Source organism: Dipodomys merriami, unplaced genomic scaffold (assembly GCF_024711535.1).
Source record: "Dipodomys merriami isolate MVZ:Mamm:240054 unplaced genomic scaffold, mDipMer1.0.p SCAF_24, whole genome shotgun sequence".
Taxonomy (NCBI): Eukaryota; Metazoa; Chordata; class Mammalia; order Rodentia; family Heteromyidae; genus Dipodomys; species Dipodomys merriami.
Genome location: NW_027203826.1, coordinates 6,608,056 through 6,632,573, shown reverse-complemented (window position 1 = coordinate 6,632,573; position 24,518 = coordinate 6,608,056). Strand labels below are relative to the sequence as shown.

At 37.5% G+C, this 24,518-nt stretch overlaps 3 protein-coding genes across 4 annotated transcripts in view; 1 reads left to right on the top strand and 2 right to left on the bottom strand.

Moving 5' to 3' along the window:
* Swt1 (SWT1 RNA endoribonuclease homolog) overlaps positions 1-155 on the bottom strand; it is a 64,049-nt gene extending 63,894 nt beyond the window's left edge. The window contains exon 1 of the mRNA XM_070034227.1: positions 80-155. The gene's annotated coding sequence lies outside the window, so the exon portion shown is untranslated. The remainder of the gene's footprint in view (positions 1-79) is intronic.
* A 5-nt stretch (positions 156-160) lies between these two features.
* Trmt1l (tRNA methyltransferase 1 like) overlaps positions 161-24,518 on the top strand; it is a 32,657-nt gene continuing 8,299 nt past the window's right edge. The window contains exons 1-11 of one of the 2 annotated variants that reach the window (XM_070034230.1): positions 161-608; positions 1,997-2,143; positions 5,828-5,938; positions 7,285-7,398; positions 11,354-11,418; positions 14,125-14,254; positions 16,208-16,331; positions 16,741-16,820; positions 19,497-19,743; positions 20,564-20,776; positions 22,449-22,639. In XM_070034230.1, the coding sequence (XP_069890331.1) occupies positions 392-608; positions 1,997-2,143; positions 5,828-5,938; positions 7,285-7,398; positions 11,354-11,418; positions 14,125-14,254; positions 16,208-16,331; positions 16,741-16,820; positions 19,497-19,743; positions 20,564-20,776; positions 22,449-22,639 (1,639 nt within the window). In that variant the 5' untranslated portion in view covers positions 161-391. The remainder of the gene's footprint in view (positions 609-1,996; positions 2,144-5,827; positions 5,939-7,284; positions 7,399-11,353; positions 11,419-14,124; positions 14,255-16,207; positions 16,332-16,740; positions 16,821-19,496; positions 19,744-20,563; positions 20,777-22,448; positions 22,640-24,518) is intronic. The other variant, XM_070034231.1, reaches the window with a different exon arrangement.
* Positions 7,348-24,518, bottom strand: part of Rnf2 (ring finger protein 2) — a 75,588-nt gene continuing 58,417 nt past the window's right edge. The window contains exon 7 of the mRNA XM_070034233.1: positions 7,348-7,470. Within this exon, the coding sequence (XP_069890334.1) occupies positions 7,441-7,470 (30 nt within the window). The 3' untranslated portion in view covers positions 7,348-7,440. The remainder of the gene's footprint in view (positions 7,471-24,518) is intronic.

Below are 24,518 nucleotides of genomic sequence, written 5' to 3'. Positions count from 1 at the left end.
TTCCTGGGTATTGTAGTTCTGAGGTTCGCTCTTGGGCCGGTGAAATGAGCGACGCAGCGTGCAAAAGAAACTCTCTCACCTGATTGGACGAGGTCTCCAACACGCTTCTGCGCAGAGTAAGGGGGCGTCGCAACGCCTGGGGAGAGGGAAGCGGTAGCGTTCTCGAATCGTTGCCTCTGGCTTTTCTGCTGACAGGATTTGTTAGCCGGTTCCTCTTTTCTGTGTGTTGTTGTGGTTGTGTGTGTGTGTGTTGCCCGCACCCCGCCCTCTCCTCATTTGTTTCCCCGCGGCTTGGATCCTGCCCAGTGGGCCGTGACGCCACTTGTATCCGCCCGCCGTGGGTCCCCCTCCCCACCCCCACCCCAGGCCCCCCGGCGCGGAGGCGGTAACTATGGAGAACATGGCGGAGGAGGAGCTGCTACCCCTGGAGAAGGAGGAGGGAGCTCAGGTCGGCGTCCCGACCTCGGCCCCGGCCTCGGCCCGGGTGTCAGATTCGGCTCCGGAACCGGCTCCGACTCCGGCCTCGGCTCCAGCCCCAGCCCTTGCCCGGGCCCAGACTCCGACCCTGTCCCCGTCCCTAGCGTCTGCCCCCGAGGAGGCTGAAAGCAGTAAGTGCCGGAGCCCGCATCGTCCCCCGCCGCAGGAGAGCCGGGGGAGTTGAGGGAGGGGGATCGCGGGGATCGGCAGGTCTGGGTTAGGAGCGGAGGGGGCCGGGGTAGCGGGCGAGGGGAATTAAAGGGCGCGGAGTGCCCGGAGGCACCTCCGGAAACCTCGAGGTCGTGTCGGTGAACAGCGCCCGGGGGGCCGGGGGGGTGCTGTGGGCTCGAGTAAACGACCAGCATGAGATGATGATCATCATCTCATGCTCAGAAGTAGGTTCACGCAGTTACTGTGTGCTGGAGTCCGTCGCCAGCCCTCGCCGGCCGAGCCTCGCCGGCCCTGGCGGGTTGGACGGCCCGAGGCGCCCCGGCTTGGAAACTGTCAACCAGCTTCTCAGCCTCCGTGTTTCCTTCTCCTTTCTAACTCGCTTCCCCCAGAGAATTCGAGACTTAGAAAGTTGTTTGGGAGACAGCTCAGTGCCCTCCTCCACGTCTCAACACCGAACGAGTATGTATTTATTCCATCCCCTCAGAAGCTGACGGTTGAGCATGAGTCGTCCGTGGGACTGTGCTCTGAATCCGCTTCATGTTTTCTGAGTGGTAGTTAGTTGATTGGATCGTTTGGGAACTTTAAAACCCGACGATTAACCACTTCTGTAAGGACCTTCTGAACGTTTTTAAATGGCAAGGAAGGTTTAGCGACTACTTTCACGAAATTGTTTCGTGGTCCGTAAATTGATGTTTCTTCCTCCTACTGAATATCGTCTCTGCTACGATGTGACCAATTTTAAATTTGGTGTTTTTAAGACACTTGGATAGTTGTAGTCTAGTAGAATCACCCTGCGATTGTAAAAGAACATTAACTGTTATAAGTAGATTTAAAACAAGTAGGTCTAATCGGAGCAAAGAAAAGTCACCATCTCAGGTAGACGTTTCATATACATGCATGGCTTGTACATGCAAAATAAGGCCTATTTATTTCTTCACCTACAGTATAGTGGTGGATGGGGAGTTTTACACTGCAAAGTAGTCTACTGCTTTTCAGATTATGTCTATTTAAATTGGTCACAAGAGATTCAGGTGCTTTAGGGAGTGCATGCTTTCTCCACCTCCTCACCATTAAGAATGTGTTAAGCCAGATAACTGTACTACACACTGAGATTGAAGGAGGATATGCAGTTGGAGACAAGCCTGGACTACAGAGAGAGACCCTGTCTCAAAAATAAAAATAAGGATTGGGAACATTTATGTATTCCAGGACTTATAAGTATTATATAAAGATGTATATACTGTTTGAGAAACTTGGAAATGCATTACTGGGACAAATAATGATTGAGAAATCTGAAATGTGTTAGAATTAAGATACATATTAATAATACTCTAAAAATTATTTTTAGATGATCTAGTTAGTCTTTTGAAGTCAATCATAACTAGGGAAGATGAAGATGGTGTATCTGAAATAGAACTGAAAGCTGAGGAAACAGTAACAGAAGAAGTTTTTAAGGAATCTCCTGACATCTTGGACTCACCTAATTTAACAAGAGGTTTGCCTGTTGACTTCTAGATATTTAGTGTTATGAAAAGCAGGTTGAGTGATTTTAAAATACAGATTGCTTGTTACTACCTTTCTTTAATCAGAAAGTGATTTCAGAGATGTTTGATAGGTATAAATTTTGTAGACAAATCTTTGACAATTTTCTTCAAATGTGCTACAGTTTTCAGTTTTCTAGTTTTACAGGCTTTCACTTTCAATAATTTCAGCAGGTACAACTTTATGTAATACTGTACATCTTGCTTCACAAACAAGTCTTTGAACTATGGAGCCAAAAACCTTTATGGCTTCAAATATTATAGATTGGTTTGTACACAGGATTCTTGACTATTACTGACTTAGCAATTAAAAGTATTTGATCAAACAGGAATTTTTTTGTCATTTATGAAAATTATACCTCATTAAGTTGTTTGAACAATACCTTCTGGAAAATGAATTTAATCAATATTTCTTCAGTTTTACTTGTTTTTAGTAAGGAAAGGTTATTCTGAGGAAGAATGTGTGATATTGAATTAGATTCCAAAATTAAGCCACAAAGTCGAATCATTTTTTTATTAATATGCTTTAGTACCTGCTGTACACAAGAACATGAATAAAGCCAGGCTTTATTACAGGCTCACGCCTGTAATCCTAGCTACTCAGGAGGCTGAAATCTAAGGATCACAATTCAAAGCCAGCCCAGGCAGGAAAGTCTGTGAGACTCTTATCTCCAGTAAACCACCAGAAAACCAGAAGTGGCACTGTGGCTCAAGTGGTAGAGTGCTTGCCTTGAACTGAAGAGCTGAGGGACAGCACCTAGGCCCAGAGTTCAAGCCCCACCATTGAAAAAAGAAAATGAATAAAGAGTAGGTGGCTCTTTTTGTTGCATATTTGTAAGGAAGACCAATTATTCTAATGAGTGAACACATGAACTGAGGAAATGGAGACTGGATGGTAACAATGTAAAAACCAAAGTTAATAGTCTTAAAAGAGTCTAATGAATATTAAAGAGCCCCAAGAGTGAATTCCATTTTCTCCTACCACTTTGGGGAGCTTTACCTATCAGTTAACATCTTATACACTCACGTTCCCAGTTTGTGAATGTTCCTTTGCTATGGATGCACATAAATTCAGATCTCCATCCTTAGAAAAAAGAGAATTACAATTTCATCCATCTCTTTAATTATCCGACTTCCTAAAAAAGTAACTATACTAATTTTCTGTATTTCATTTCCCTTTCTGATCTCATTTTTTCTCACAAACACCCCGCTGAACCTGCTTTTCTAAAGGTCACCAAGACATGCTGTATACTGAATCTCTTTAGACCTCTTGATCTGTACGGCTGTTTGTAGTATTCAGCATTGAGCATGTCTCTTTTACAGACTCAACTGTTAAGTACCTACATCTTTCCATATTTCACTTGTAGAAATACCCATTTATATTAATCAGTAGTGTTTTATCAGCTTTTGAGAGTGAATCCCCTCACACCTAGTGAAGAATATGTTAAAATATTTTAGAAGACATTTCAAAATTTTATAAGGTACATAATTTGAAGACTCATTTTTCAAAAACTGGAGTCCATAACTGGGAAAAACATGATTCAAAAATATGAAATGTGGGGCTGGGAATGTGGCTTAGTGGTAGAGTGCTTGCCTCGCATGCATGAAGCCCTGCGTTCAATTCCTCAGAAAAAGCCAGAAGTGGTATTATGGCTCAAGTGGTAGAATGCTAGCGAGCCAAAGAAGCTCAGGGACAATGCCCAGGCCCAGAGATTAAGCCCCAGGACTGGCAAAAAGTAAAAAATAAAAAAAGGTGTCACTAACTTAAAGATAATAAAGTTATAGTATAGTTATCCAGTCATAACTGGGTAAGCTGAGTTGTTCCCCCCTCACTCCCCCATTTCACAGCTTTTTTTCTTCTTTTTTTGTGCAGTGGCACTCAGAGCCTCAAGCAAGTGCTTGATAGGTTGTTCTCAGCTTTACCTAATATGCATTTTTATGATTGGTATCTCCCTCCTGAGTGCCAGAAACATTTTCAGCTGCCTTCTGAAATTTGTGTCCATCTATGGTATATAAAACACACTATCAGAAAATACTTTTTCTGTTCCTTTCTACCAAAAGGGATTCTCTTCCTTCTTTCGTTAATGAAATTAACACCATCTTCAACCATATAAACTCAAAATCTTAGAATTGTCTTTATTATGCAAAACTTCATCCACCCTGACATCTCACATCCCAGCTTCTGTTCTTTCTACTCTCTTACCTTTCTATTACTATTACTCATTTTCTCACTTCTTGGATCCACTTTGTCAAAAATTCCAAATGTTTCAAGAATAAAATCCAAACTAACTTACATAGAATTTCTTCCTCCCATGATGTAGATTTTTTTTCTTGAATATATCTACCCACTACTTTTTTATTTTTTGTGGTTTTTTTGGGGTCCGGTCGTATGGTCTGAACTCTGGGCCTGGGCACTATCCCTCAGCTCAAGGCTAGCGCTCTACCACCTGAGCCACAGCGCCACTTCCGGCTTTTTTTCTTTTTGCTTATGTGGTGCTGAGGAATCGAACCCAGGGCCTCATGCATGCAAGGCAAGCGCTCTACCACTGAGCCACCTTCCCAGCCCCCCACTACTTTTTTAAAACATTTCCATTCCAGCCAAAGGTAGGGTAGTGGAAGCTATATGTTTTTGGGGTTGTTATTGTTGTTGCTGTGTTTGGGTTTTTTTGTTGTTGTTCTGCTGGTCCTGGGGCTTGAACTCAGCCCCTGGCTGCTATCACTGAGATTTTTTTTTGCTCAAAGCTAGTGCTCTACCACTTGAGCCAGAGCTCCACCTTGGGTTTGTTGTTGTTATTGTTTTTGCTTTTTGGTTTTGTTGGTTGGAGATAAGAATGTCATAGACTTTCCTGCCCAGCCTGGTTTAGATCCTCAGGTCTTAGCTTCCTGAATAGCTAGGACTACAGGTTTAAGCCACCAGGGCTGGCTGTTAGCTGTTTGTTTTATAACACATACATTTTATTCATAAGGCTCCTTTAATTTATGAGTCGTTCTACTAGGTCTCCAATTAATTGAAAATCTGTTCAGTACCTTAACTAATAAGTGCCACTCAGTAACTTGTTAGAATTAGTCATTCCATGCATGACAAATCTTTGTCACTCCATTCTACCTCCCATTGCACTTAGAAATTAACATACTAATCTTTCCCATGTGGTTGAAAGTTCTTTGAAGACATAAAATGGCTTAGCTTATAGTTCTTCAGCACTTCGTAAAAGATAAAAATAATTTTTGTATAATTACAGTAACTATAGATTAAAATTTAAATCTGTGAATTTATACTGTGGATTTTTTTTCTCCAACTTTTTTTTCTATTGTGAAACACATTTGTCATTTTGTAAAACGAATGTTGGTATTTATTTACCATTAGATTCTAGGACACTATATTACAGAAGATAAGTGTATAAACTTGTATATTATATGATCAAATAAAATGGAAATAGAAAACAAAAATTTTTAAATAAGTTTTTTATTGTGAGAATACTGTACAGAGGAGGAGTTACAGTTACATGAGCAAGGTAATGAGTACATTTCTTATCAAGCATTGTTGTCTCCTCCTTTGTTTTTCCCCTACCATTCCTTCCCTCCCATTAGAAAACAAATTGTTAAAATGTGATTTTCTAACTCTTTAAATTTCCTTTCAGAGAGACACATCTCAATTCAAAGGCAGCTTGCTGATCTAGAGAAGCTAGCTTTTGTAACTGAAGGAGACTTTGATTCTACCAGTTCATTGAACTCAGATAATCTTGATGCAGGTAATTCCATTTGGGGAATTTTTTCCCTCTGAATTGTTACCTTTCAGCTCATGAAAACAGTTTGCTTAGAATAGGTTGATTTCACCAGGAGCCTGTAATTCTAGCTACTCAGGAGGCTGAGATCGGAGGATCGAGGTTCAAAGCCAAGGTTTATCTCCAATAAACCACCAGAAAACTAGAAGTGGTGCTATGGCTTAAGTGGCAGAGCCCTCACCTTGAGCTGAAGAGCTCAGGGATGGTGCCCAGGCCCAGAGTTCAAGCCCACAACTCCCCACTCCCCCTCCCCCCCCAAAAAACAAGGTTTCTTCTTATTGAACAAGAACAGAAGAACAGAAGTAAAATAATTTAATCCAGGAAAGTAATATGTTCTATTTGTAAAAGTATTATACAATAATTTTTTTACCTCATCAAGGAAATTACAATCTCGTGTATATTTAAGGCCTGTGTATTCTGTAAGGCAAGAAATTGTATTATCTACAAGTTACAGAGATTCTCCAAACAGCACTTTAAATAATATGGATGTTAAAATTATTTTATGTAAAAGAAATCTCAAGCAAGATAATTTAAGGTCATTGGTGCAAGATTTCTTGATGTATGTGAAAGATACTTGTGGAGTTAAAATGATCAAGTGAATTACTGATTATTTCTCTGTATTTCATTGCTTTAAACATAAATTTGATATCTTGATTCTTACACAAATTAGAATTTGGGATTTGAATTCTTTGAGGGACATTACATTTATAATTAAGGCTTAAGGTTTGATGATCCATAATCTTGTCAGGAATGTGCTGTAATGAATAAGGACAAAGTTATAAATCTGATAATAGTTATATTCAGGTTCCTAACCATGTGTCATGCCTCAGAATAGCAATTACATTGGTAATTATTTCTGTCTTCTGTTATTCTAACATTGTGTGTTAATTGTCTTTGCTGCTGCCAAAGTAATAGAGAAATAACACAGGATGCTTTTGTATCTCTTCCCAACCCTTATCCCACTCCATGAGTCTGATCAGGGCTGGCCTTTCTCCTATCCAAAATCCTATGGTGATCACTTTGACTCTAGGGAATATTACATAGATGATCATTTCCATGACTTCTCTGTACCAGTGGCAAAAGCATCAGCAAATCACAGAGAGGAGAGCTTTAAGGTACAAAGCTCAACTGCTGATGATGTGCAACCATGATTATAAGCTGCTACTTCCTGGGTCTGGGAAAATGATTTTTCCTTAAAGAACATTTAACTAAGAATTAGGAGAGGAGCATGGAGAAGTCTGTTCTTTGTAGTTGAATCCAGTCATTAGTAACCTAGTATATGTTGTGTTTTATTAGTTTTTTTTCTTTTTAAGGGAATAAACAAGCTTGTCCATTGTGCCCTAAGGAAAAATTCAGAGCTTGTAATAGTCATAAGCTTCGTCGTCACCTTCAGAATTTACACTGGAAAGTCTCAGTTGAATACGAAGGTTGGTATTTTTCTCCTTAGGATAAAGTGATGTATACGATATTCAACATTTTTTACCAGTTTTGAAGTCTTTCTGTAAATATAATCAAACAATTTTATAAATTATGGAGGATTTAATGTCTTTCTGTAAATATAATCAAACAATTTTATAAATTATGGAGGATTTAATGTCTCATTTTAAATTTATTTAATAAAAGAGAGCATAAGCATACAGTGGGTATATGACACAAGTTTAGTGTAGTAACCATTGGTTAGACATCTTTATACTGGTTACTTTGGCCTTGGAAGTTCATGCTGCCAAATGAACAATGTCTTAATATTTACTTTTCTTTCCGCAGAAGAATAGTACAACTACTAATATAATCTTGAAGGCAAAGTAAATGTAATACAGAAAAATAAAATACTTGGTACAAATATCAGAAAAAGATATCTACTGATAGAAGTTAGAAAAATAAACCAATAATAATAAGGACAGAAATGATATGTTTTGGGGAAATAAATTTTACAAGAAAACTCATAAAAAGGGATGGTAATGGAAAAACAAAGGGGGGGTAACAATGCTCAATAGGAAATTACTCACTACCTTACTCATGTAACTGTAACCCCTCTGTACAGTATCTTAACAATAAAAAAAACATTAAAAAAAAAGAAAACAGAGTTGAAGAATCGAAACCAAGATATATCAAGTTAAAAGACTTCCTAGATCCTAAGATAGTATTATAGCATTTTTAAGAAAAATATCTGGCAATACCTTTTAAATTTTAAAAATAGATATATCAGTCCCAGGCATTTTCTTTCCTGTGAGTGCCATAGAAGGTAAAGAATTAATAAACAAGAACAGATATGCAATGATAGATAGATAATTACACCATATACTTTATGGCAAAACTTGGAGTTAAAAGGGATAGCTAACTAAATTATGCCATCTACTTACCATGAAATGTAATATAGCCACTGTGAAGAGTATATTCTTTAAACAGTATATAGGGAAGGCTTTATAGCATTTCATTTGAATGAAACAAGTTCTCAAACACGAGCATGTGCGTGCGCACCTGTGTGTATGTGTCAGTGTCACAGACATATATGATCATGTGAAATAGAAATTATTAAACTTGTTTGCAATTTCAAACTAGCTAGTATGACCTACCTAGAAAAACTAGAACTGTACCAGAATTACATTATTAGCCCTAATAAAAGACTATATAACTCATTATTGAGGGAAAAAGAATGAGGGACTAATTTGATCTGGGCACGGTAGCAGCACATAGCTTAATCCTATGCACAGGCATAGGATTAAGGATCATGAGCTTGATGCTAGCAAGATACTATTTCAAAAAATATAAAAATAAAGGAATTGGGGTCAGTGTTCAAGTGGTAACTTATTTGCCTAGTATTAGCAAGGCCATGGGTTTATTCCCCAGTAATTCAAGAGTGAGAAAGAGAAGAGAGGTAAGAATGTCTGATCATTCCGGTTTCTTGAGTAAAGGAAAATTCTTCTTTAATTTAAAAGATCTCTTATATTCTTCATTTAGATTTAGTATCCAAGTTATTTTCTTCTGCTATCATCCGTACTTCCTTACTCATGGATGTGTGTTTTCTCAGGTACATTAGGCTGTTGGGTTCTTTCACAATGTTCAGGTAAATAGACATGATAGTTTTTGTCTTCATGAGCAAGTTTCAAAGAAGTTGCAGATATATTGAATGTAGAAGGAATAACAGATGTGAAGGAAAGCTGAGGATGCTTAGACTTGAGAAACTAGACAAGTGAAGTTATCCTTTACTGAGCTGGACACAACTGCATTAGAATCATGTCTGGAAGAAGCCAGGACCTCAGACTTAGAGATCAAAGGTTAAGATGCCTCAGAGTGGAGGTTATATGAATGTGGAATTCCAGGACGGGAGAGGTTGGGGCTAGATGTACACATGTAGGAGTTACCAGAATGTAAGTGGCATTTAAAGCCACAAGACTACATACGTGCATGTGCATATTTCCAAACAGAATGACGAAACCTCTTGAAATTCTTTTAAGAAGGGGGAAGAAAGATAATGGAAAGAGACAGAAGGAAGGGTAGGTTTGATCTGGGTAAATTGTATGTATGTATGCAAGTATCAAAAAGAACTACCCCCACACTTGTATAACTAATATATGCTAATAAAAATATGAATAAAAAAACAGCTTAGCTAGAGCTGAGTTCTGGAGTAGTTTGGCATAAACACATAAGTGATTTGATATAAAGCATAAAAAAAAAAAGATGGCTTAGAAGCTTTGAGTTTAGGAGAGATTAAGTCATTGAAGAGCAGATGTTAGGAGCCTGCCAGACCTGACAAAGGTTCATGAGACTCCATTTAAACCAGTAAAAAGTGTGGCAGTGTAGCATGTGCTTGTTATCCAAGCTAGGTAGGAAGCCTAAGTCTGATCACTGTCTCAGCTAGCACTGGACATAAATACAAGACCCTAGTAGAAAAAGTGATGGAAGAAAAAAGAGAAGTATTGGTCATGTGATGAAGCACCTATCTGGCAAGAGCTAGTCCCTGAGTTCAAACCCCAGTACTTCTAAAAAACAAAACCTTCAAGATATTCCAGAAGAATTGAAAAGGGTTGAGGATGAAGCTCAGTGGCAGAGCATTTGCCTACTGTTCACAAGGCTCTGAGGTTTTTGGGTTTTTTTCCTAGCACTTCAACGAAAACAAAAAAAATGAATCAATTAGTTTAATCTTGACAAGTTTTGAGATACTGACCATAGATTAGCCATTGGTGCTTAATAGGCAGTTGGGAAAAGTAACTACAGCTGTGATTTTGGGATTCCTTACCATGAGAAAAATAGTAGAAATAATGAAAGCAATTAAAAGTTACCAAGGATAAAGGCAGGCCAATGGCTCAAATCTGTAATCCTAGCTACATAGGAGGCTAAGACCTGGTGGATCAGGATTCAAAGCAAGCTTGGGCAGGAAAGTCCTTGAGATACCAAAACAGCATAAAGCTGGGCTGCAGTTGTAGCTCAAGTGGTAGAGCACCAGCAGAGCAAGTGTGAGGTCCTGAGTTCAAGACCAGTCCTGGCAAAATAGATACCAAGGATAAAAGTCACATATCCAGCCAGGTCTAAGGAGTAATTTTAAGATAATGAATACAACTTGCAAAGGAGACTTAAAAGGGTAAGAAGAAAAACAAGTTCAGCTAGGAGCTGGTGGTCCATGCCTATAATCCTAGTTACTCAGGAGGCTGAGATCTGATGATCAGGGTTCAAACCTAGTCCAGGCAGGAAAGTCCATAAGCCTCTTATCTCCAGTTAACCACCAGAAAACCAGAAGGGACGCTGTGGCTCAAGTGGTAGAGCACTCACCTTGAGCTGAAAAGCCCAGGCCCAGAGTTCAAGTACCATGACCGACAAAAAAAAAGAAAAACAAGTTCATACCATGTCATAGATGAAATAGAGTCAATATAGTGACAAATGTAACCTGAGATAAAGATGATAAAGCTTAAAGTAGGCAGAAAAAAACTGAATGCCAAAAATGTGAAATGACTGTCCAAGATAAAATAGTCATGAAAGACCAGAATTTATCCTGATTTTCTGTATTTGTTTCTGCCTATCTCATGTACATAAACACATAAGAAAAGTGATTTGATATAAAGCATAAAAAGAAAAAAGATGGCTTAGAAGCTTTGAGTTTAGGAGAGACTAAGTCATTGTTGTTACAAAAAAAAAAAAGAGAGAGAAAGGTTGGGCACTATTGCTTATGCTTATAATTTTTATTTAAGAGCAGATGTTAGGAGCCTGCCAGACCTGACAAAGGTTCATGAGACTCCATTTAAACCAGTAAAAAGTGTGGCAATCTCCAAGTAATTTTGACATTGCAAATACAAGTTATTCGTAGCAAATAAAATTTGTTTATAGTTTTTAATGTTAGTTGAATATTAAATGAACAATTATAAGACAACCACTCATTCTTTGTTCTAGGTTTCAGGATGTGCATCTGTCACTTACCTTGTCGACCAGTAAAACCAAACATTATTGGAGAACAGGTAATAAGATACTAGACTTTTATTTTAGATTCAGTTGTCTTTAAAGAGAGTGAAGTGTTTTCTTGCTTTAGGCACTTGATCTTACCCAAAAGCCAAGAAGCTGTTCTTGCTTTAAAACTAAAATTTGTTTAGCAGTGCATTTACCTTAGAATTCTTATCTGCTTTCAGATGATGATAGTTGAAAAAGTATGAAATGTTTGGGAAGAAAGGACTGTTGTATTGAACTTCTCACTTTATAGCTTTTACTTTCAGTCAAGTTTCTCATGTGTTCAAAATGAAAACTCATTGCAGGTGCAGGTGGCTCACACCTGTAGACTGAGATCTGAGGATCTAGTTTCAAAGCCAACCAGGACATGAAAGTCTGTGAGACTTATCTCCAATTAACCACCTAAAAGCCAAAAGTAGAGCTGTGGCTCAAAGTGGTAGAGTGCTAGCCTTGAGCAAAAAAGCTCAGGGACACCCTCAGGCCCTGAGTTCAAACCCGTGACCAACCAAAAAGGAAAGAAAATCCGTTAATTTTGAATTGGAGAATTTAGGTAAAGAATATTTTTGAAAATGAATTTTATCATGGAATAAGTACTTAAATATTCTGTAAGCTAATGTCTTATTAAATTTCATACCCATTCTTCCCATATATATCCTTTTAAGAAAGAATCAAGAAATAGAAATGCTAATAACTTTTAAAAACTAATAACTTTTATTTTTAAGATAAGTTTGGCCTGCAAAGAACACAAACTATAAAATGTTTTAGTAATACTCTGAATGCATTTTGTGCTAATGGATGCTTGTTTTGTATTTTGAGTTGTTTTGGAGGGGTGGGGAAAGTCCTGGTAAAATGATAGGGAAAAAACATGTTCCTTCTTATTTTTCTAATTTGCTTTGTATTTGTTTCATTACTGGGACTTGAACTCAGGGCTGGAGTGCTCTCCCTTAGCTTTTTTCTCTCAAGGCTGGCTGGTGCTCTACCATTTGAGCCACACCTCCATTTTGAGAAAAGTGTTCCTTATAGGCTGTGAATGTATTATTATTATTATAAGTATTAGGTTACTGTAAGAAACTGTGTAAAGGATGGTGATGTGCACATGTGTTCCCAGCACCGTAGACACAGGAAAGAGTATTATGAGTTGTATAGCTTGAGCTATATAGACTCAGCCTGGGCTACATAGGGAGCACTGTCTCAAAAAAAGAAACAGATTTGCTATAATGTGGCAAGTAAATAGGAAGTAGCCCTCAAAATGTGGCTTAGTGATAGAGTTCTTGCTTAGCATGCATGAAGCCCTGGGTTCAATTCCTCAATACCACATAAACAGAAGTGGTGCTGTGGCTTAAGTAGTAGAGTGCTAGCCTTGAACAAGAAAAGCTCAGGGACAGTGCCCAGGCCCTGAGTTCAAGCCCCAGGACTGGTAAAAATACAAAAAACTAAGGAAGAGCTATTGGAGTAGGGTTTTGTTGGTGGTAATATTGTTGGTATTTTCAGCAAAAAAGAGAAATTCTGAAGAATTGCTTACTTGGAAAAATACTACTATTTATGTTCTCAACATTGACCCTCTAATGAATTTGAACTGGCTCAAGTTTTCAGAAGTCTTAAGAAGTGGTTGCCAAATACATCTATCATTAAAAATTAAATTATAAGCCAAGCACTGGTGGCTCATACCTATAATCCTAGCTACTCAGGAGGCTGAGATCTGAGGATCACAGTTCAAAGCCAGCCCAGGCAGGAAAGTCCCTGAGACTCTTCAATAAACCACTCAGAAAACCAGAAATGGCACTGTGGCTCAAGTGGTAAGAGTGCTCACCTTGAGCTGAAGAGCTGAGGGACAGCACCCAGGCCCAGAGTTCAAGCCCTATGACCCACAATAAATAAATAAATAAATAAATAAATAAATAAATAAATAATATAAAATTAAAAGTGGACAAGACATAAATGAAAAAGCAAAGGTAATGAATGTTAAAAACTCAAAACGGGCTGGGAAGGTGGCTCAGTGGTAGAGCGCTTGTCTTGCATGCATGAGGCGCCCTGGGTTCTATTCCTCAGCACCACATAAGCAAAAAGAAAAAAAGCCGGAAGTGGTGCTGTGGCTCAAGTGGTAGAGCACTAGCCTTGAGCTGAAGAGCTGAGGGACAGCGCCCAGGCCCAGAGTTCAGGCCCCATGACCAGACCCAAAAAAAAAAACAAAAAATCTCAAAACAGGCTGGGAAGTTGGCTCAGTGGTAGAGTGCTTGCCTCTCATGCATGAGGCCCTGAGTTTGATTCCTCAGCACCACGTAAGCAGAAAAAAGCCCGAAGTGGCACTGTGGCTCAAGTGGTAGGGTGCGAGCCCTGAGCCAAAGAGCTAAGGGACAGCACCCAGGCCCAAAGTTCAACCTCCACAACCAACAACAACAAAACTCAACCATTCCTAGTTACTATACATTTTACTATTATCTCTGCCCTTCCAGTTATCTACACCTATTTTATCAGCATAGTATTACTTTCCAAAGGTAAAATAAAGCATATCTCTTCCCAAACTCAGTTACTTGTGGCCTATTGTAAGTATGATTTTTTAAACATGTAAATTTATGTAATATAGTTATCCTTTCAATCATATGGCATACTTTAACATCTTCTATACCATCTTAAGACATCTTAAGACAAACTCAGTATATTTACAACTTTAAACGTGGAGTTCACTATTTTACTAATCTATAAAAATTCTTGTTTGATAGATATCCAGTAAGATGGGTGCCCACTACCATTGTATCATTTGTTCAGCAACTATCACCAGAAGGACTGACATGCTAGGGCATGTTAGGCGCCATGTGAATAAAGGAGAGACTAAGTCCAGGTACATTGTTGGTAAGTTGAGCCATCTCGTTAACATATTAGCAAGTAGATCCTTAAATTTTAATCATCTAGTTGTTCTTTGCAGACCCTTAGATAATGTATATTGATTTAACTAAATCATTTAGTTGACTACTAATGTTTGTTTTATTGTATGATGTTTCCAATAACATTATAGCTATTCTCAACAGATTCTGACAAATGGTATAAGCCAAGCTTGGTGGTATTTGCCCACAATCCCAGCATTTGGGAAGTTGAGGCAAGAGGAGAGGATTGTGAAGGCCATCCTACACTATACAACAAGAGTTTGCCTTAACAAAAACACATGTGACACTCAACCACATATAACTTGACAGATTATTCCTACTAATGGCTTTTAAATCAGTAACTGTATTATACTTATTGCACAATAACTAAAAGATGCAAAGAAAAATATTTATTTTTTGGTCCTGGGGTCTGAACTCTGGGTCTGGGCTCTGTCCCTCAGCTCTTCAGCTCAAGGCTAGCGCTCTACCACTTGAGCCACAGTGCCACTTCTGACTTTTTTCTGCTTATGTGGTGCTGAGGAATATAACTCAAGTCCTCATGCATGCAAGGCAAGCACTCTACCAGTGAGTTGCCTTCCCAGCACCCAAGATCTTTTATTTTGAGTGGTATCAAATCTCAAAACTTAAATTAGCCCTATGGCCTAAAGCACCACTTAATTTCTCATAGAACCTCATTCACCATTATTGATACTCGAGATGTGAAGCATGCTTCTTCAGTGAAATAGAAAAATACTTAACATTAGGAAAGGCTACTTTTGTTGGCAGTATAGAAAGATGGTTGCTGTTTTGTCAACTTCTGATTGTAATTTCATTAAAATGCCACAGATAAAATTAACCCAATTATTTTCCTCACAAATTACACATTATTTTTGAATATTTAAACATACATATTTATTACTTGAGTTTATAGCTTTATAGTATTCTAGTGTATATCTTTTCTTTTTTGGGGGGGGTTGCTAGGCCTGGACCTTGAACTCCTCAGGGTCTGGGTGCTCAAGGATAGCACCTCTACCACCTGAGTCACAGCTTCATTTCTGGCTTTTTCTTTTTGGTAGTTAATTGTAGACAGACTTTCCTGCCTGGGCTAGCTTCAAACTACAATCCTCAGATCTCTGCCTCCTGAATAGTTAATATTATAGGCACGTGCCATGGGCACCAGGCCTCTAATACATATCTTGTTTTGGTTTGATATAGTTTGGTTTTGAGGTTTTTTGTGTATGCCAATACTGATGCCTGAATTCAGAGCCTAGCTGCTGCCTCTGAGCTTTTTGTTCAGGGCTAGCCCTCTGCCACTTGAGCTATACTCCACTTTTGGCTTTTTGGCAGTTAATTGGAGATAAGAATCCTGGGAATACAGGTTTTGAGGTTTGAGCCACTGGCTAATATGTACTTTTTTTTTAACTATATATAGCCATCTAAATATAATTTTTGTTTAAAATTATGAGAAATTATTCTGAAGGTCAGAATGTTAAAAAAAATAGTGATTTTTACTTAGTCACTGAAACTGATGGAATATAATCATGCAGATATTTATTTTCTAATGATTATATCACAGTAAATGTATTTAGCAACCAACTATACAAACCCAATGTAGTACTTGATTAATCATGAAGATTCTACAAGGTTTTATGTTATCTTAGCATGACTGTACTTTGGTACAATAATACAGCTATTGTTATGCTAAGCAGTCCAGATTTTAAGAATACATTTTCTTCTATTCATCCAATATCTAGGTCCAGCTCTTTTCTAGAGACATTGATAAATAAATCTTGTTTTTAGTTTTTGTTTGGTTTCTTTTTATCTACCAACCTTTTGCTTTAATACAAAATAATCTAATAAGTTATTTTTGTATATATATATATATTGTTTTAAATGTTTGGAATATCTTATATTTCCCTGAATATATTTTTTTTCATAATAGTGTCTACTACTAAACCATCAAATGAAATTTTGAAGGAAGCAGATACAGATGTACAAGTTTGTCCTAACTATTCTATACCTCAGAAAACAGATTCCTATTTTAATCCGAAAATGAAACTAAATCGGTAAGATCAATTCAAAATAGAGTTATGGGGAGTTTAAAATAGTGAAAACAAACCTTTTAAGTTCCTATTTACTAAAATATTAAGAATGAAAATGATACAAAATGACAATCACCTACTGTAACATTTTTCTCAAAATAATGGTTTCCTTTTAGGTACAAAGCCAGTTTCTTTGTTAGACAGCAAAATAGACTTACTTTATGTATTTGAATAGGCTTGTACTTTTGTGGCTAAGTTTTATTAAAAAATAAATGAATGCTTGTTAATTAGAAAGCAGTCATAGCTTAATTTCACCAATTTTTAGGTCTTGTATTATTAAATTAGGCATATATAATCAGACCACTTTTCAAAGGTCTATAAGTGAGGAAGCCATAGTAACCTAAAATTATTTCAGACTATTACTTCCTTTTAGGCAGCTAATTTTCTGTACATTGGCTGCTTTGGCTGAGGAACGAAAACCTTTGGAATGTCTAGATGCTTTTGGAGCCACTGGTAAGTAAAGAAGATTTTTTGAATCCCATTTTATTTGTCCAATATTTTAGCATATTTATATGGATATTGTATCTTTAAAAAATAACTTTTTTACCCCTCTATATAGTATTTTCACCATAAAAAACTTATTTTTAAAAAAATAACTTTTTTTTTTTGGTCAGTCATAGAGCTTGAACTCTAGGCCTGGGCACCGTCCCCTGAGCTCTTCAGCTCAAGGCAAGCGCTCTACCACTTTAGCCACAGTGCCACTTCTGGTTTTCTGGTGGTTTACTGGAGATAAGAGTCTTATGGACTTTTTGGCTGGCTTTGAATCGTGATCCTCAGATCTCAGCCTCCTGAGTAGCTTAGATTACAGGTGTGAACCACCGGCACCCAGCTAAAAAACTTTTTTTTGTACATGGCTTGAAATCTGGGCTAGATACTCTTTCTTGGCTTGTTTGTTCAACCAGCCCAGCTTGTTCCTGGCTAATTGGAGTCAGAACCTCGAAGACTTTTCTGCCTAAGCTTGTTTTGAACCCAGGTCTCAGCCTCCTGAACAGGTCCATTGTACATGGGGAGCCACTGGCACCTGCTAATAAAAATAAGACAAAATCTTGCTTTTTCCTCCCAAGTGTTAGGATTACAAGCATGTGCTACCATGCCCACCTCTGGTAAGGACTTTTTAAGAAATAATACCATTAATATACCTAAAATCATGCCTTAGCCCCAGTCTACCTACTTTAACTTTCCCATCATTTCTGGATTGACAAACTGGAACATCATAGCTTACTTCCCCCTATGGAAATGGAGTCTCAGAGACTTTTTCTTCCTAGGCTGGCCTTCCAAGTATCTTAGAATGACAGGCACTACACCAGCTATTATGAGTTCAGAAGGGTGTCTCATGAGCCTTTTACCTAAGCCTGGTCTCAAATCATGATCCCACTCTCAGCTTCCCAATTAACTAACATGCACCCAGCTTCAGAATATATTATTTTAAATTGTTTGATGATGTCTAAGTCCCTTCCTAATCCATATTCCCTTCTGTCCTTAGAGAGAGTGTGTGTGTGTTAACCTTTGACCTGTAATGTCTAACCATCTAAATTTCTATTGATAGTATTGCCGTGGCACATGTAACATGGTCTTCTGTTAATTGTATTTTTCATATTGGTAGTTTAATCAGATTCAATAAGGAATTATTTTATTTCAAGAATACTTAATGTAAGTAAGAGCAACTGATAGGTCTTTTATGTTGTGCTGATCATTGCCTAGCCTTCAGTTTTGAAATTGAGACTATTTTTCCAAAGGACTTAAAAATAAAAGATAATAGAAATATAAGAGATGATTTTTTTTTTTAAAGCCACTTGTACTACCCATCCAAGTCTTAAGATTATATTGCACACTGGGAAATCTTGAACCAAAGGGTGAGAGCACTTGTAAACTGCCCTTCCTAAGCTCTGTCCTGAGGAGAAAAACAGTGGTTAAAAGAGAGACTGGAGCCAAAAGTCCCAGCTCAATATGTCCTTCATATTATTTTTGCTCAGTATTTTTTCTCACACTCTCTTTGCCCTTATTCTGGACTGGAGTTAGGATTCAGGTTTTGCACTTGCTAGGTACTCTACGGCATGAGCCGTTCCATCAGTCTTTTCTGTGTTACTTGTTTTTTGAGATAAAGTCTTGCTTTATGCCTGAGCTAGTCTTGTCTATGATCCTCCTATCTGTGCTTCCCCCATAGCTGGCATAACAGATGTGCAAAACTTTTTGCCCAGGCTGGCCTCAAACTATGATCCACCAGTCTTCACCTCCCAAGTAGTTTGGATTACAGGCTTGAGCTACCATATCCAACTTCTAACCTTTACTTTTTAATGGGCCTTTGGAAATTTCTATCAGGTTTGTAGTAGCTATTTTGTATGTTTTTCATCCCTGAAGTGAGGATGTTCGGTCTTACAAGTTTATTGGGAAGAAATGAAAAAAATATATTTAATGTCTATGACATACAATAGATATACATATTATTTCCATTCATGAGACATAATAGGGAGAAGATAGTGTTTCTAATACACAGGAGATCTTCTAATACGTATTGGCTGGGCTTATGTCAACATACCTAGTGAATGAATGTTCTTTATGACCAATCTAATGGCTGTGAAAAACATGTGCGAAAGTGCTTTTTGGGTTGAATTCTTCTCAATCATTTGCTTATATATGAAAAATGGTTTTTCATTCACAAGCAAGTTTTTGTGCACTATTTGAAATTTTTGGTCTGAGAAAGTTATTTGTGTATTTTGGTGCTTAGAGGTAAACTTCAGCAGTAGGACTGCAACTTCCCTTCCTCCTTTCTAGCACAGTAACCCCACCTTTATTCATATTGTATATTAGGCATATCTTCAGTTCTTTATAAAAAGTATTGCACTGTAAGTAACAGAACAACAACAATCTATTCCATGAACTGAAACATACATATTTTATTTGAACAAGAAGCATCTAAAAATTGTAAGAAATATTAGTAAAAACTCTTATTTGGGACATATTCTTATAGTAATTTTTGAGAAACTTTTTAGTGAGGAAAAATAGATTAATTAGAGCTACTTATGAAAATATTAAGATTTTAAAGGAATTTGTTATCTATATATTCTTTGTGGTTTTTATTCATCAATAATTACAACTAAAAAACTTGTTTTCTTTCCTATATCTCCTAAGGGATAATGGGATTACAATGGGCAAAACATCTTGGCAATGCAGTCAAAGTTACAATTAATGACATGAATGAAAATTCTGTGACATTGATTCAGAAAAACTGCCATTTAAACAAGTTGAAAGTGGTAGTAGACAGTAAGGAGAAGGAAGGCGGAGATTGTCTTGGAGAAGAAGAACAAAATCTTGGTAATATTAAGGTGACCAAAATGGATGCGAATGTGCTGATGCATTTGAGATCTTTTGATTTCATGTAAGTGAAAAAGATCTAGTATGTCACTTGCTAAACTGTCCTGGAACTTTCAATCTTTTTTTTTTTTTTTTTTTTTTTTTTGGGTCTGGTCGTGGGGCCTGAACTCTGGGCCTGTGCGCTGTCCCTTAGCTCTTCAGCTCAAGGCTAGCGCTCTACCACTTGAGCCACAGCGCCACTTCCGGCTTTTTTCATTTTGTTTATGTGGTGCTGAGGAATCGAACCCAGGGCCTCAGGCATGCAAGGCAAGCGCTCTACCACTGAGCCACCTTCCCAGCCCACTGTCCTGGAACTTTGAGTGGCGAAGTCAGTCAAGTGTAGTTAAAAATTAAGAAAATATGTTGTTTTTTATTTTAATAGAGTTTTTAACATTGGCCTAACATATGCAATAAGGCAGTTTTCTAGCATTTCAAATAAAATGTAAGGGCATGAACTTTTTCTTAGTCTAATTTATCTTTACATGTTTGATGTCATAGGTCATCTTATATTAAAACAGAAGTCTGTATCTAAAATCAATTTGCAAAGGGTTTTATTGGGGGGGGAGTGTTGTTTTGTTTCTATTTTTTGGTTTCTTGAGAAAAGGTTTTCATTATGAAGCCCCAGCTGGCATTGATCTAGATTTCATTGCATGTTATAGACTGGCCTCTAGCTCTCTCAGTTCTTCTGCTTCTACCTCCCAAGTTGCCAGGATTTTGAGTGTGTCCACCACATGCTAGGTTGGAAAATGCTTTAGAATTTAAGGAATTTTACCATTAGAAATAATGTATCATTATTTTGGTTACTAATATGAGTTTAAATCTGTCCATTTTCTTTCTAATTTTAGACACTTAGACCCTTTTGGAACATCAGTGAACTATCTAGATTCTGCATTCAGAAATATAAGAAACCTTGGCATAGTATCAGTGACTTCTACAGATATCAGTTCCTTATATGCCAAGGCACAGCATGTTGCCCGGCGACACTATGGATGTAACATTGTCCGAACTGAATATTACAAGGAACTAGCAGCCAGAATCGTCGTAGCTGCAGTGGCAAGGTACATTGTGCCTAGTATGATTTAGTAAATGACTGAAAGTGATCCTACAAATGAGTTTTTGTCTTATTTTTCAAAATATGCTTGGAATATAAATTCTGTATTCCATTCTGGTAATTTGGTATGTTTAAATGTGTTTTTAATCTTATGTTCTGTTAGAACTTTAACAGTTTATATCTGGTGGGGCACCAATGGCCCATGTTTGTAATCTTAGCTACTCAATAGACTAAGATCTAGGGATCGAATTTTGAAGCTAGCTCAGGCAAGAAAGTCCATGTCCAACTAACTACCAAAAAGCCAGAAGTGGAGCTGTGACTCAAGTGGTAGAAAGCACTAGCCTTGAGCAGAGTATCTCAGGGACAGTGTCCAGGCCCTGAGTTAAAGCCTTAGTACCAGCACACACAAAAAGTTTATATCTGAGGGCTGGGAAGGTAGCTCAGTGGTAGAGCACTTGCTTTGCATGCACGAGGCCCTGGGTTTGATTCCTCAGCACCACATAAGCAAAAAGAAAAAAGCTGGAAGTGGCACTGTGGCTCAAGTGGTAGAACGCTAGCCTTGAGCTGAAGAGCTGAGGGACAGTGCCCAGGCCCAGACTTCAGGCCCCATGACCAGAACCCCCCCCCCCCAAAAAAAAAAGTTTGTATCTGAAATACTTAGTGTACTCTCCACCTTAACATGTTAACATGTTATTCAACAATTGAAGTTTTAAGACAGAAAAGCTGATTTCAGATCTATTTTAACAATATATGGGGCAAATAGTAACCTGAAAAGGAAAAAGAAATGTTGTGAGGTTAGAAATAATATGTTTTGTATCTAGTTTTTTAGATAGATTGAATAAAAATTATGACTTATAAACTTTATTCTGCAAATTGATCTTAGAAAGTTCTCTTGTCAGAATTTCTAGGTAGTTGAAAAAAATGAAGACTATTTGAGCATCTGTTACATGCAGATTGTTATTAAGCTAGCAAGATAGCTTAACAATACAATGTGATGACCAGCCAGCTCATTCACTAGTTCAAACACAAGTTCTATAGCATACAGATGGAAATTCCTACCTCCACTTAAGTTAGATTAGACTTCATCATCATCACCATTATTTATTATTATTATTATCATATGACTTCATGTACTTTCAGTGTCATTCCTGTTACTGAAAACTGATGCACAGTTTATGCATGCCAAAGATATATGTGCATATTAAGAAATATAACATCTGTAGATTTAGAAGTGGTATATGTAGTAGGTCTTAATCCAAAAAGTTAGAAATTAATTGTAGAAATAACTTTGATTATTCATTTTGACTGAAAATTCAGCAGCTAGCATAACAACAACAGCATCTAGTCAGTACTCAATATATATTTGGAAGAAATTTTTGAAGGAAAAAACAGGAAGAAAGTTAATGATTACAGGACAAGAAGATATGAAGCTGAAAACGTGCAAAGATAGACCTGTTGCAAAGTTAGGATACAGGAAAGTGTCTAAAAACTGAAGACCTGACAAGGATCCTTTATTCCCTGTATTTGTTTGCATAAAAGTTACAGTAATGATCTTTTAAAAAGCTCTGCTACTAAAAATTTAATTTTCCATTATTACCTATCGTTTACCATCCAGAATTGTTGTCAGTATTATGCCAGAGGAAACTAAGTTCTCAAAATAATTTTTTTTAATTTTATAGAGCTGCAGCACGATGCAACAAAGGCATAGAAGTACTGTTTGCAGTAGCTTTGGAACATTTTGTGTTGGTTGTTGTGAGAGTATTGAGGGGGCCTACTTCAGCAGATGAGACAGCCAAGAAAATTCAATACCTGATCCACTGTCAGTGGTGTGAGGAGAGGATTTTTCAGAAGGATGGTAATATGGTAGAAGGTAACCTGAAGTTCTTCTTGACTAATTTATGTATAAGCCTCTAATGAATAAGCCTTTGTTACACCCCTAATTATACATATTGTCCTTTGATTTTAAAGATGACAGTGCTAACTTTGTTATTTACTATACTGGACTTACTTTGATCAACAGACAGCACATTCCTGTGAGTTTAAGTTATTACTCTGTAGTTTTTGCTTTCTGGATTTACTCTTTTTTGAAACATTAGAGATAACTTAGTTTCTACTGTCAACTAATCTTAGGAGCCTAAGTCAGATTACTTTAGGCTGTTACAAATCATTAACTTTATAGGAATAATTTTCATGTTTTTAACCGAATGTAAAGGCCACCAGTTACAAAATTAATTCAGTAAACACTTAGTAAATCTCTACTATATGCCAGGCTTGGGTATACAAAAAGAAATTGTGGTTCATGTCTTCTTAAAGCTGTTTCTAGGACATAGGAAAAATTCTGCTGTTTTCTATTAAGTTCTTGATATTTTTAGTATTACTTTTAATAGTTGAGAGGTTGGTAGCATGAAGGTTTGAACTCAGAGCCTTGTGCATGATAACAGGTACTCTACCATTTGAGTCATGCCAACATCCCTTTTTTGCTTTAGTAATTTTTCATATAAGGTATCTAATGACCAGGCCACAGCTCCTAATTTATGCTTCCCATGTAGCTGGGTTGGCTTGCATACACCACCACACTCAATTTTTATTCACTGAAGATTGAGGTCTCTGGAATTTGTTTGCCTTGGCTGGCTTCAAACCCCAATCCTTTTGATATACATCTCCTATGTTGCTGTTGTTTTCTTTCCTTTTTTTTATTTAAAGCAGTTTTGGAGTTTGAACTCAGCTCCTGATGCTTGCTAGGCAGTGGAGCCATACATCTCCCCCCAACCACTACCAACATCTTTTTTTATTTATCTTAGAGTGCTAGTCCCAGGGCTTAAACTCGGGGCCTCACAGCTTATTTACTCACAGCTACACTACAACCAAACTTACAATCCAGCATTTTGCTAGAAATTGGAGATGGAGTCTTGAAGACTTTTCTGTTCTTTTCCTCTTCTCTGTCCTCCAACTCCAAACTGACCTCAAGCCTTGATCTTCCAGATTCAAGACTCCTGAGTGGCTAGAATTACATACAGGCATGAGCTTTTTTTTTTTTTTTTTTTTTAAAATACAGAGGTTTTCTCTTTATGTTCACCTTTTCTCTAATGATTTGAGAACATTTCTTCATCTTATACAGACTTCTACATAAATTTGAGTTTGTTTCTGGATTTTCTGTTCTAGTATCTATTAACACCTGTACAGTGTTAATTAAAGAGGCTTTGTAGCATTACTTACTATCTGTTGAAGCATTTTTTGCTCAGTTTTTTTTTTTTTCAGAGTGATATTAGAACTTGACTTTTGTTTTTGATTTTCTTTAAAAAGTAGGCAAGTGACTAGGAAGTGTGGCTCAGTTGATAGAGGCTCTGGGTTAAATCCTCAACGGTGCAAAAAATTAAGGGAGCATAGGAATTGAGGGAGGAAGGGTGAGTAAATGAAGTTATTGTATTCATTGTGAAAAATGAACTATAACTTGTGAACAGGAACAGAAGGGGGAAAATGGGGAAAAGAAAAGGAAGGGTGACATTGTCCAAGAAGCACTTTACTAGCTACCCAGGAGACTGAGATGTGAGGATTGCGATTCAAGCAATTCCCAGCAGGAAAGTATATGAAACTCTCATCTCCAATTAACCACTAAAAAGCCAGAAGTAAAGCTGTGGCCCAAGTGGTAGAGCACTAGCCTTGAGCCAAAAAGCTAAGAGACAGTGCCAGGCCCTGAATTCAAGCCCCAGGACTGTCTGTAAAAAATAATAAAATTTTAAATTAAAAAA